General features: G+C 39.9%; 1 protein-coding gene across 3 annotated transcripts in view; it reads right to left on the bottom strand.

The window, feature by feature from the left end:
• Window positions 1-10,080: 10,080 nt before the first annotated feature.
• The window catches only part of SELENOF (selenoprotein F), a 51,418-nt gene continuing 47,069 nt past the window's right edge, over window positions 10,081-14,429 (bottom strand). For all 3 annotated transcript variants that reach the window (NR_144533.2, NM_001159416.2, NM_001346968.1), the window contains 1 exon segment: window positions 10,081-11,113. Coding sequence is in view for 2 of the 3 variants with exons in the window: in NM_001159416.2 (NP_001152888.1) it covers window positions 10,982-11,113 (132 nt within the window). In the remaining variant the exon portion in view is untranslated.

Here is a 14,429-nt window from a genome sequence, read left to right as displayed (position 1 = left end):
TTTCCATATCTAAATACATTTTAAGATTTTTTTTCCTATTTTAAATAATTGGTTCATGCAATTGTGGGGATTGGGAAGTTTGAAGTCTGTACTATAGTCCAGCAGGCTGGAAATGCAGTTAGGAGCTGATGTAGCAGTTTTGAGTCTGAAAACTGGAGGGAGGGCCAGCAAGCTGGAAACTCAAGCAGGGTTTCTATGTTGTAGTCTTGAGGCAGAATTCTTTCCACTTTGGGAAAGCTCAGTCTTCATCCTTAAGGTCTTCAACTGATTGGATGAGGCCTACGTTATAGTGGTAAACTGCTTTTATAAATGTTAATCATGTCTAAAAAGTACCTTCACAGCAACATCTACATTAGTGTTTGACCAACAGTTGGGTACCATGGCCTAGCCACAGTAACACTTCACAAGAGGGAATGTCAAACTATTTAAAACAAAGCACTGGACTCATGAATATGATGCTCATTTACATCACCTACAGATAAGGAGACCAGATATACAGTATTATTGACTTGTGTAGGGAGGGGAGTGGGCAGGTATCCTATACTAGTTCTACTTTAAGGTTGACAGGGTCTTGTGTGAAGATAAGTTAGAGATGTTTATATAGCATTGGAATTTTTTTTTTTTCTGAGATGGAGTTTCGCTCTTGTCGCCCAGGATGGAGTGCAGTGGTACGATCTTGGTTCACTGCAACCTCTGCCTCCTAGGTTCAAATGATTCTCCTGCCTCAGCCTCCCAAGTAGCTGGGATTTCAAGCGCCTGCCACCATGCCTGGCTAATGCACTGTGCCATTTCTGGGCCTAGGCCTTAAGAAATTGGCAGTTTTCACTTTCTGCCTCTTAGGATGCTTACTTTTGGAACCCAGTCACCATGCTGTGAGGAAGCCCAAGCTGCTTAATGAAAAGGAACTGGCAGCCAGTGTCAGTGTCAGTGTCAGTTGTGTGAGTAATCCATCTTGGACAGGCATATGCTAGCCCCAGTTGAGCTACTCCAGCCAATCACAGATAAGGGCTCCTCACTGAGCCCTGCCCAAATTAGATTGTAATGCAAATAAATAATTGCTTTTTAAATTTTTGAGACAGGGTCTCATTGTGTCGCATAGTCTGGAGTGCAGTTGTGTGCTTACGGCTCACTGCAGCCTCAACCTTCTGGGCTCAAGTGATCGTCCCACCTCAGCCTCCTGAGTAGCTGGGACTACAGATATGAAACACCAAAACCAGCTAATTTTTTATTTTTTGTAGAGGGGGGGTCTCACTGTGTTGCCCAAGCTGCTTTTGAATTCCTGGGCTCAAGCAATCCTCTCACCTTGGCCTCCCAAAGTGCTGGGATTACAGGTGTGAGCCAATGCCCACCTAATGTTTTAAACCAGGGGTGTCCAACCTTTTGGCTTCTCTGGGCCACATTGGAAGAACTGTCTTGGGCCACACATAAAATATGTCTAATACATAAAATAGTCTAACAATAGTTAATGAGCAAAAAAAAAAAATTGCAAAAAAACTCATAATGTTTTAAGAAACTTTATGAATTTATGTTGGGTTGCATTCAAAGCCATCCTGGGCCACAGGTTGGACAGCTTGTTTTATTTATTTGTATTTATTTATTTATTTATTTGAGACGGAGTTTCACTCTTGTCACCTAGGCTGGAGTGCAATGGTGTGATCTCGACTCATTGCAACCTCCACCTCCCGGGTTCAAGTGATTCTCCTGCCTCAGCCTCCCAAGTAGTTGGGATTATAGGCAGGCACCACCATGCCTGGCTACTTTTTGTATTTTTAGTAGAGACAGGGTTTCACCATGTTGGCCAGGCTGGTCTCGAACTCCTGACCTCAGGTGATCCATCCCCCTCAGTCTCCCAAAGTGCTAGGATTATAGGTATGAGCCACCGCGCCCTGCCACAAGCTTGTTTTAAACCATTAGGCTTAAGGGTGTTTCTTAATGCAGCAGTAGAAACTAGACCAGAAGAGGCTTGACTGGGCTCTGGGCTGTGCCTGTGCAGGGTAAAAGGTTGATAGTGTGGATAGGCAAGGGACAGAGCTGGACAAGATTTCATTCTACATGGAGAAGAACTGAATCTTGTATTGTTGGGCTAAAATGAAGAGATATGGACTTAAAGAAGACAAGTTATTCAGGCTGGGTGTGGTGGCTCACACCTGTAACAATCCTAGCACTTTGGTTGGCCGAGGCGGGTGGATCACCTGAGGTTGGGAGTTGGAAACCGGCTTGGCCAACATGGCAAAACTCTACTAAAACTACAAAAATTAGCCAGGCGTGGTGGCAGGCGCCTGTAATCCCAGCTACTTGGGAGGCTGAGGCAGAAGAATTGCTTGAACCCAGGGCAGGGAGGTTGCAGTGAGCTGAGATCGCTTCGTTGCAATCCAGCTTGGCAACAGAGCGAGACTCTGTCTTAAAAAGAAAAAAAAGATGATGACGAGTTAGTCACTGTTCATAGAAGGTTAGGCAGGAAAATGTAGATATCACATCAGTTTGAGCTATGGGTCAGTATCCAGACATTCAAGTTAGAAGTAGAAACACAATTCAGGCCAGGAGAATAGATTTTAAAATCCGGTATGGCAAATAGGGTAGTCTACATGGGCACATGAGGATTCATGATCTGGGAGATCAGGCAACAGGAATCAGGGAGTTAGGTCAAGTCTGAATGCAGGAAGAGGTAAAACCAGCCCCAAGAACCCTTTGTATTAGTTACAGTGGCGATGGGGACAGAAAGAGTGAAGATCTTAGATAAGAATCAAATTACTCCAAGAATGGAGCTCCATGGTCTTTCAATGAGCCTAGAATTGACACTAGTATTTAGCTCAAAGATGAGGGTGGGGGATAGTGGTAGAATCAATGACCAAGTATGGTGTGAACTAATAGGTACTTACCATTAGTTAACATAACTAGTGAATAAAGATTCTTTAAGCATATTTGAGCATATTAAAATGAACATTGGGATCTCAAAAAATTTAAAATTTATGCTTAGGTTTGTCTTTTTTTTTGTTCTCAAAGTAAGCTGGGGTAGTTTTAAAAAGAAAAGCAAATTGTAGGCCGGGTGCAGTGGCTCATGCCTGTAATCCCAGCACTTTGGGAGGCCAAGGCGCACAAGGCTGAGTTCCAGACCAGCCTGACCAACATGGTGAAACCCCGTCTCTACTAAAAATACAAAAACTAGCCAGGCGTGGTGGCGTGTGCCTGTAGTCCCAGCTACTCAAGAGGCTGAGGCAGGAGAATCGCTTGAACCTGGGAGGCAGAGGTTGCAGTGAGCTGAGATGAGCCATTGTAACTCCAGCCTGGGGGACAGAGTGAGACTCCATCTCAAAAATAAATAAATAAATAAAATTAAAAAGGCAAATTGTAGCTGGAAAGGGTAGTGGGGAAGTGGTGGTTGGGGAATTGGGAAGGGTTAATGGGTATGAAATAAATAGAATAAGACCTAGTATTCGCTAGCACAGCAGGGTGACTACAGTAAAAAGTAATTTATTCATTTATTTATTAATTATTATTATTATTATTGAGATGGAGTCTTGCTCTGTCACCCAGGCTGGAGTGCAGTGGCACCATTTCAGCTCACTGCAATCTCCGCCCATCGGGTTCACGCCATTCTCCTGCCTCAGCCTCCCGAGTAGGTGGGACTACAGGGGTCTGCCACCACGCTCGGCTAATTTTTTGTATTTTAGTAGAGACACGGTTTCCCCATGTTAGCCAGGATGGTCTTGATCTCCTGACCTCGTGATCTGCCTGCCTCGGTCTCCCAAAGTGCTGGGATTACAGGCGTGAGCCACGGCGCCTGGCCAAAAATAATTATTGTACATTTAGAAAGAACTAAGAGTGTAATTGGGTTATTTGTAACACAAAGGATAAATGCTTAAGATGATGTATCGGGTGAAACCCTGCCCCCCAATATTTATCGTGGGTTCTTTTCTATTTCCTAGGCATCTCGGCTGGTTTGAGAAATAAAGGGAAAGAGCACAAAAGAGAAATTTAAAGCGGGGTGTCCGGGGGAAACATCACACCTCAGCAGGTTCCATGATGCTCCCCGAGCCGTAAAACCAGCAAGTTTTTATTAGTGATTTTCAAAAGGGGAGGGAGTGCATGAATAGGGTGTGGGTCACAGAGAGCACATACTTCACAAGGTAATAAAATATCACAGGACCAGGCATGGTGGTTCACGCCTGTAATCCCAGCACTTTGGGAGGCCGAGGCAGGCGGTTCAGTAGGTCTGGAGATCGAGACGATCCTGGCTAACATGGTGAAACCCTCTCTCTACTAAAAATACAAAAAAATTAGCTGGGCGTGGTGGTGGGTGCCTATAGTCCCAGCTACTTGGGAGGCTGAGGCAGGAGAATGGTGGGAACCTGGGGGGCGGAGCTTGCAGTGAGCTGAGATCATGCCACTGCACTCCAGCCTGGGCAACAGAGCAAGACTGTGTCTCAAAAAAAATAAATAAAATAAAATAAAATAAAATATCACAAAGCAAGTGGAGGCAGGGTGAGATCACAGGACCACAGGACGGGGCAAAATTAAAATTGCTAATGAAGTTTCGGGCACGCATTGTCATTGATAACATCTTATCAGGAGACAGGGTTTGAGAGCAGACAACCTGTCTGACCAAAATTTATTCATCCTAATAAGCCTGGGAGCGCTACAGGAGACCAGGGCTTATTTCATCCCTTTGGCTTTGACCGTAAAAGGCGGTCACCTTAAGGGGGCCGTCTATAGACCTACCCTCAGGGCGCATTGTCTTTCTCAGGGATGTTCCTTGCTGAGAAAAAGAATTCAGCGATATTTCTCCTATTTGCATTTGAAAGAAGAGAAATATGGTTCTGCTTCATCCGGCTTGCCGGCAGTTAGTTCAAGGTCACCTCCCTTGTTCCCTGAACATCGCTGTTATCCTGTTCTTTTTTCAAGATGCCCAGATTTCATATTGTTCAAACATACATGCTCTACAAACAATTTGTGCAGTTAACGCAATCATCACAGGGTCTTGAGGCGACATATATCCTCCTCGGCTTACAAAGAAGATGACAGGGTTAAGAGATTAAAGACAGGCATAGGAAATCATGAGGGTATTGATTGGGGAAGTGGTAAGTGTCCATGAAATCTTCACAATTTATGTTCGGAGACTGCAGTAAAGACAGGCGTAAGACATTATAAAAGTGTTAATTTTGGGGAACTAATAAATGTCCATGAAATCTTCACAATTTATGTTCTTCTGCTGTGGCTTCAGCCGGTCCCTCCATTTGGGGTCCCTGACTTCCCACAACAGTGATGGATACCCTATTTACCCTGATGTTAATTTCATGCCTGTACCAAAATATCTCACGTAATCCATAAATATATACACCTACTACGTAACCACAAAAATGAAAAGCAAATTGCATACTAGAAGCTCCTAAAGAGGTAATTGGTCATTAATGAAAGCACTAGATAAAGCACTTTGTTTGCATAGGCATAACTGAGTATCTGCTGATTGTTCAAGACCTTTAGAGTTGATCTTATTAGATTCTATCATTCCCCTGCTTAAGGTTTTTTCCATTCTGGTTTTATTCTAAAAGTAACTTAGTATACAGCTAAATTCTCAAGATGGGATGAACCGTATCCTCTTTGCTCACCTTTTCAATCTCGTTTTCCTACCACTCTTTCCCCTGGCTCACTAGGTTCCAGACATGTTGCCCTTCTTTCAGGTATGTGGAAGTGCTAGACTTTCACCTAAGTCAGGGTCATTGCACAGGCTCCTCCCTGACTGGAAGGCATTTCAGTTTACTTTTTCCCTGGATGGCTTCTGTTCATCTTTTACGCCTGTTTAAATGTTACACCCTTAGACATCTCTAAACTCACTTGTGCCCCCTTTGTAATTCTCTCCTAGTAACTTTTCTTCATTGCTTTTCATGTAACTGTAATTGTGTATTTGCGCTTCAGTTGTTCAGTGGTTGCCCCTTCCATTACAATACGACCTCTACCAGATGTGACGACATAATGGATTTTTTCATGACTGAAGCTCGGGAACAGGAAAATGAGTTAAAATCCAATAAAGTGAGAGAAGGCAGAAGAGGCAAATTGAGAAAATTAAAGATACCTTTCAAAGAACTGCAGTCTCACAACCTTTTGGGGGAGGCAAACTGCTTTATTACATCTAAATGGTCCCAGATGATAAGATTGTAAAATAATAAGTCTTTTCTTCATGAGTGATCAAGAAACCCTAGAATGTGCAGAAGTTGAAGCTCTCATACATTGCTGGTGGGAATACAAAATGGTGTAGCCACTTTGGAAAAGTTTGGTAGTTTCTCAAAAAGCTAAACAGCACAACTCAGTAATTCCACTCCTAGGTATCTAAGAGAAATGAAAACATTTGCACACAAAAGTCATACATGAAAGAGTATAGCTGCATTCATAATAGCAAAAACAAAAAAATCCCTAAATGTCTACCAAATAATGTGGTATATCCATACAAAGGAATATTGTTCAACTATAAAAAGGAATGAAGTATACGCTATACTGTGGATGAGCCCTGAAGACATGCTAAATGAAAGAGCCAGACAAAAGGCCTAAGTGATTAATTCATTTATATGAACTGTGCATGACAGGGACATCTAGACAGAAAGCAGATTAGTGGTTGCCTAGTGCTGGGGAAGTAGATGTGAGGGTGAACACTAATAGGCATAGGGTTTTTTGGGGGGATAAAATGTTCTAAATTTAAACTGTGGTGATGGTTGCACAATTCTGAATATACAGGTTGAGCATTCCTAATCTGAAAAATTTGAAATCCAAAGTGCTCCTAAATCTGAACCTTTTTGAGCACCGACACGACACTCAAGGGAAATGCTCACTACAGCATTTCAGATTTTTGGATGAGGAATGTTCAACTGGTAATGCAAATATCTCCAAATCTGAAATTCAAAACACTTCTGGTCCCAAGCATTTCGGATCAGGGATACTCAACCTGTCTTAAAGTCATTGACTTGCACACTCCAAATGGGTGAACTTTTTATGTGAATTGTATCTCAGTAAAAATGTTTAAAAAGATGGTCAGGTGTGGTGGCTCAAGCCTGTAATCCTAGCACTATGGGAGGCCAAGGTGGGCACAGATCACCTGGGGTCAGGAGTTCAAGACCAGCCTGGCCAACATGGTGAAACCCTGTCTCTACTAAAAATACAAAAATTAGCCAGGCATGGTGGCAGGCATCTGTAATCCCAGCTATTCGGGAGGCTGAGGCAGGGGAATCGCTTGAACTAGGGAGGCAGAGGTTGCAGTGAGCTGAGATTGTGCCATCGCACTCCAGCCTGTGGGACAAGAGCAAGACTTTGTCTCAAAAAAACCAAAAGTGAAACAAAACAAAGTTACAGATGACTCTTGTTACCTATGGTCAAGTCCTTGGAGCCAATGAATTAGTGAATGCTGAACCACTGCTTCCAGGAAAAATACAGAGGTTCCTGGGAACCTCTCATCACTGATTTCCATCCATCAATCAATATGTAACATTGTTTTTATGTTGTTTCTGTTTAAAGACATATTTTATATTAATATATTAAAATTGAATGGCCAATAGCACTATGATTCATGCCTGAATAAAGCTATCTGGAACACATATTTTTTCTGGAAGCTCTTCCTATACTCAGAATACCAGATAGCACTTTATTACTAAGCTTGGGGGTCATTTTAAACAGTAAAACCACCAACAAAAAGCACAAAAATGTGAAATATGTGGCACTAAATACTGTTAAAAGGACACTCATTTGTAGCGAGAGTTGAAACAATGGTGTCACCTTGTTCGACCTCAGCTGGGAACATGTAGATTGGGCACTCAAATATTTGGATGCTCTGTGCATACTGTGAATGACTATGGAAGTGCTGTATTACGGGGTTACAAATGCATTTTAGCAAACAGGTGAATTCAAAAAAGGAATCTGTGAAACATGAGGATAAAGTATATAAAAACCATTTCTACCAAATTTTCTTTTTTTTTTTTAAGTTCTGAATTTCAAGGTCTAAACTTCAACCTCTTCATACAGCCGGATAGATAAAATACAGTATTTGAGATATACGCTTCAGGACTGGGTAAAAGGAAAAGTCTGTTTTAGAGACCTTAATCCTTAGTTTTATTCCTTCAGTATTTCTACATAACCATGTTTCAGGCTGATTCCTGAGTCAAGGGGCAGTTCAAAGGTTAAAGTGTTGTTTACATTTCATCAGCAAAAGTCTATTTTGAATTTTTGATCACAAATGCAGGACCTATCCTCCCCAGAAAGAGTCCTCTGCCACAACAGGGTTTAATTAAAAGGCACTTTAATTTTCAAATAAAAGAAATACTTACATCTGATATGTAAATATAGTTATATCTGAACTCTCTATGTAAGTATATATCTGGAATAAGTTGCTCATATCTGGAATCTGTACTCTTACTTCCCATGTATTTGTAGATGTTTTCATATACTAGCTACTCTGCCAATTTTAACGTCTAAAGTTTTGCAGTATTTGCTTTCAAAATTTTATTAATTTTAATTTTAGAATGGCTTTCAAGCCTCAACTCCTCTTAAAACAGACATCAGTTCTTGCTCATAGTTCCTTGTAAGAGGCTTTTGCCAAATTCAGAAATTTAGAGATAATTTAACTCTGTTAGGTTATAAGTAACACAATTTTGGCAGGGGGAGCAGTTATAAGTATCAAATGACTATTACACATCGTGTTTGTGAATATGAATAAGCCTAATCAAATGTCTGATTTTGGCTACAAAACTGTACTTTTTGGATCAGTATTTATACCCCTTTATTGGTAGTCAGCAGTTTTGTTTCTTTAAAAAGATGTTCTTTGATTGGTGAAAAACAATTGGAATTGGCTGATTAACTGGAACTTCCCAATTAAAACAGTGGGGTTTTGGTAGACACTCTTATTCATCAGCTTGAGAACTTGGAAGCACTAAGATACCGTGGCTCTTCAGCCTCTTTGATCTCTCATAATAACTTGAATACAATAGACTTTTTAGGCCTCTCTTCACTTAAAAAAAAAAAAAAAAAACCTCAATGCCAGATATTCATTCAACTAGCTCTTCCTGCCTAGAAACCAGTCCAATTAGTTCTCTGTGCTAATCGCATAAGTTTTGAAGTTTCATTCTTCAGTCCCACTATTGTTTTGTATGTGGTGGCAACTCTTCTCTTGCTGTTTTTTCCACTGTCTGTAACTGGCTTATTCTTCCTCTTGTTCTGAACTAGTAATAACCAGTGGGGATTGGTGGCACATTTAACCAGGGCCTTGTACTATCAAAACGATGGTCCTCTCCATTGCTATAGGTGATCAAAAGTAGAAGTCTGCCAGCATTTCTTATATTATTTTGATTAGCCAAATTACTTAGGGCTTATATTTGTTATCTTGCTGGCTTAAAAAATATATTTCTTAATTTTAAGAATTACATAACACAAACCGCTAGTAAAGATCTCTATTAAAAATAAATACTTTATAGGCCAGGCTCGGTGGCTCATGCCTGTAATCCCAGCACTTTGGGAGCCCAGGTGGGAGGATCACCTGAGGTCAGGAGTTCAAGACCAGCCTGATCAACATGGAGAAACCCCGTCTCTACTAAAAATACAAAATTAGCTGGGCGTGGTGGTACATGCCTGTAATCCCAGCTACTCCCGAGGCTAAGGCAGAAGAATCGCTTGAACCCAGGAGGCAGAGGTTGCGGCGAGCTGAGATCATGCCATTGCACTCCAGCCTGGGCAACAAGAAGAAAACTCCGTCTCAATAAATAAATACATACATACATACACACTTTATAAACATTCTCTGATAGAGCTGCCTTTATAGATTTCCAACTATGCTTCATTTGAAAAATTTAATTCAAAATCAACAGTTAGCGAAGTTTCTAGATTATTGAGAATTTATCCTGAGGTAAAGCCGACAGAATAGAATATCAGACCAATTTGATACATCTTATGAAGAAGTCACTTTGAACCAGACAGAAGGTTAAGCAAAGAAAATTAATTAATATAAAAATTCTATATCATTAAGAGATATTCCTTAAATAACATACCAATGAAAATGTGTTCATAAATGAAAAAACTTTGAAAAATAAAATCAGACAAATATAAAGCACTATTACCAACAATAAGATGTTATAAGTTTTAAATATTACAGACATTTTTATATTTTTGCTTAAAAAAGGGCTTATATGAAAAAAATGCACTGAAAAACATCATTTTTACACATGAAAGAACAAACCAGAAGAATTCCAAATTCAGATAGATTTTTGAAACTTTTTATTTATATTTTGGTCTTACAAATGATCACTTTTAAATGGACTTTTCTGTAAGAATGTAAAACTCAAAAATTTGCCAAGTATGTATCTGATCCACACAAATCCTTAGGAAGGTTTTCTGTGTAGTCTTCATTAACGCAAATCTTTGTGAATGTTTCACCCTTACTGTAGGATCTTGAATATGTTTTACAATAATGAAGCTACAAAGTTTTTATGCAGTGCATTCATTATAAACTATAAATAACATTTGTATTAAAAAGAAAGCTGCGTAATACAAAAATAGGAGAGACTCTGAGGAGCAGGCAATCTGTTGAGGCTCAGTATATCTTATTTGCTTTGTAGTCTGCTGTCATTTCTTTCAAAGAGCACACAGCACATGAGGCATAGTAATCATCTGTCTTGTTAACCTCTCTAATTTAAAAATCTGTTGTTCGTAAAACTGGACCAATTATCACAAACTATCATTTGCATAATTAACCACAAGTCTGTTACAAAGCATTTTGTTAGTGGTATCAACAAATGCAGGAGGATGGAAATTTATAAAAAATGGGTTTTGTTAAGCTTGCCAACTCCTTAGATATCATGGACTATACTGCCATTTCACAATTTAATTAGATGTTTAATGCCTCAAGTAAAAGACTGATCAATGGAAGCAAGCAAAACTAAATTATTTTGTAGGTGCTGTAATATTTCATTTGATAAGGTAACAAAAGGATAGGACAAAATTTAAGCAAGATTTATATGCGTTCCAACTTTTCACTCAGGAATTCTTCTACACTGTCTGTGTTCCATTTGAGAATGCTTAGTTCTTCAGCAATGTTCCCATTGTCATCCAAAAGCTTTAATATAGGGTCTGAACCACGGACATACTACAAAAAAGAGGGACATCATAATTACTTTCTGTTCAGAAAGAGCCTTCTCAGCCTCAACTAAGACAAAGCAATTCAATTCAGTTTAAATTAAGTAATTAAAAAAAAGCTTTTAGATATGACAATAAACAAGTCTTAAAGGAAATCTTTAAGGAGAAGAGTTTTACAGGATTTCGGAAAAAAAGGAGAATTTAAAAAATCATTAATTCATTCATTCATTCATGAGAAAGGGTCTTGCTCTGTCGCCCAGGCTGCAGTGTAGTGGCACAATCTCAGCTCACTGCAACCTCCGGAGACCTCCTGATTTCAAGCGATCCTCCCACCTCAGCCTCCCTAGGACTACAGGCACGTGAAATTATTTTACTTTGAAAGAGAAAAATATATATTAGTAGCAAGACAGTTTATTTGGGATTTGAGCTTATTATTGAAACTAACAAATATGTAATGCCCACATGATACTCTCAAATGAATTTAAAACTGGATGGAGGCATACAAGTTCAAAATAATTGAGAAAATGATGGTATAAGAGCAATGTTTTAAAGTAGGCTGTGCATATAAATTTTCAGACACAGAAGCAATCACACACTGGATCAGTGTGTGATTTGGCGTAACAAATCTAATGATTTTAGTTGTAATCAGTTTAGAATTAGGCTGGGTTCCCGAAACTTCAAATCCATTAGTTGTGTCCGATATTTCTCCAGAGAGCTCTGAGAAATTCTAATTCTGGGTAAATATGACAACAGCCATTCATTAAGAGATCAAATAATTCAATTTTAAATTAAGTAGCATTGGATAACTAAAAATGTAGTTATGTAGTTCAGCAGTGATGACAGAGTTCTTAGAACTTCTTTCCAGAAATATGCTTCAGTTTATCTAGGGTATTCTGGGGTTGTGAACTCCAAAGATGGAGACTAGCTCTGATGTGATTATTAACACTTGGTATATTCCCAACCCACTTGTGGAGTTTAGAAAAACAGGCCATCCAGGCTAATGAATCAATATAACATTACTACTTAAACATTTTGGTCAGGTTTTTTTTTTCTGAGACGGAGTTTCGCTCTTTGCCCACGCTGGAGTGCAATGGCGCCATCTCGGCTCACTGCCACCTCTGCCTCCTGGGTTCAAGCAATTCTCCTGCCTCTGCCTCCCAAGTAGCTGGGATTACAGGCCCCTGCCACCACAACCAGCTAATTTTTGTATTTTTAGTAGAGATGGGGTTTCACCACGTTGGCCAGCTTGGCCTCAAACTCCTGACCTCAGGTTATCTGCCCACCTCGGCCTCCCAAAGTGCTGGGATTACATAGGTGTGAGCCACTGCACCCAGCTTGTCAGGTAACTTCTTAAGTTAAAGATGTTTTTTTCTTTTTTGCTTGGATTTGAGATCCCAATATTAAAAAACTGATGCCGGGCGCGGTGGCTCATGCCTGTAATCCCAGCCCTTTGGGAGGCCGAGACGGGCGGATCACAAGGTCAGGAGATCGAGACCATCCTGGCTAACACAGTGAAACCCCGTCTCTACTAAAAATACAAAAAAGGAGCCGGGCATGGTGGCGGGTGTCTGTAGTCCCAGCTGCTTGGGAGGCTGAGGCAGGAGAATGGCGTGAACCCAGGAGGTGGAGCTTGCAGTGAGCGGAGATCATGCCACTGCATTCCAGCCTGGGTGACAGAGCGAGACGAGTCTCAAAAAACAAACAAACAAACAAACAAACAAAAAACTTACTATAATCCCAAAAGGAAATAAGAAATTAGATAGAATATAGTTTTAAAAATCCTCAACAAAATATTAGCAGTCAAATCCAGCAATGTGTATAAGGAATTATATGCCACTATCAGTTGCAAAACACTTATCTGATAAAGAACTTGTATTCAAAATATACAAAGAACTCTAAAGTTCAGCTTACCAAAAGACAAAAAACAAAAAACCTCAAGTAAAAAGTAGGCAAAAAAACACAGACAGACAAACAGGACCACTCAAACTTAAAAACTTCAGTGCATTGAATGAAACAATGAACAGAATGAAAAGACAACCCAGAGAAGGGGAGAAAATATTTGCAAATCATATATATCTGATAAAGGTTTAATATCCAGAATAGATGGAACCTCCACAACTTAACAACCACCACCAAAACCCAATTATAAAATGGGCAAAGGACTTGAATAAACAATGTTCCAAAGAAGATAAACAAATGGTCAACAAAATGTTCAACACCATTTATTTTAAGAAAAATGGAAATCAAAGCCACAATGAGATAGTACGTCATACCTATTAGGATGGCTACTATCAAAAAGCAGAAAATAACAAGTGTTGACAAGGACACAGAGATATTGGAACACTTGTGCCCTGTTGGTGGGATTGTAAAATGGTGAAGTCATTATAGAAAACAGTATAGAGGTTCCTCAAAAAATTAAAAACAGAATTACCATATGATCCTGCAATTCCGCTTCTTGGAATATAGACTCAAAAGAACTAATGGCCTTGAAGAGGTATCTGCACACCCAAATGTCATAAAAGCATTATTTACAATAGCCAAGGGATGGAAGCAACTCAAATGTCCACTGATGGATGCATGGATAAAGAAAATGTGAGCTGGGCATAGTGGCTCACGACTGTAAATCCCTGTTCTTTGGGAGGCTAAGGCAGGAGGATCGCCTGAGCCCAGGAATACAAGACCAGCTTAGGCAACATAGCAAGACCCCATCTCTATAAAAAATAAAAAAAATTTAGCTGGTCATGTTGGTGTGTACCTGTGGTCCCAGCATCTTGGGAGGCTGAGGTGGTAGGATCGCTTGAGCCTCAGAGGGTGAGGGTGCAGTGAGCTGTGATCACATCACTGTCTTCCAGCCTGGGTGACAGAATAAGACCTTGTCCAAAAAAAAAAAACTGTGTATGTATGTGTGTGTGTGCATGTGTGTAGTGGAATACTATACATTCTTAAAAAGGAAGGAAATCCTGTCACATAGTACAACATGGATGAACCTTGATTCACATAAATCAGTCATAAAAGGACAAATACTCCACTCATAGTAAGTATCTGAAGTAGTCAAAACTATAGAAACAGAGAACAGGTAGTTGTCAACGGCTGGCAGGAGGGCGGGGGTGTTGGTGGGCACAGAAAGATTAAGTGTTTAATGGGTGTACAGTTTCAGTTTCACAAGATGAAAAAGTTATAGAGACCTCTTACACAACAATATGAAAATACTTAAAAATGGTTAAGACTGTACATGTAATATTTTTTACCACAATTTAAAAAAAGAGAGCAAAAGATCTGAACAGACATCTCATCAAAGACACACAGATGGCAATAAACACATGAAA

Source organism: Macaca mulatta, chromosome 1 (assembly GCF_049350105.2).
Source record: "Macaca mulatta isolate MMU2019108-1 chromosome 1, T2T-MMU8v2.0, whole genome shotgun sequence".
NCBI classification, from domain to species: Eukaryota; Metazoa; Chordata; class Mammalia; order Primates; family Cercopithecidae; genus Macaca; species Macaca mulatta.
Note: the sequence above shows the minus strand (reverse complement) of the source record. Positions and strands in the feature narration are given on the sequence as shown.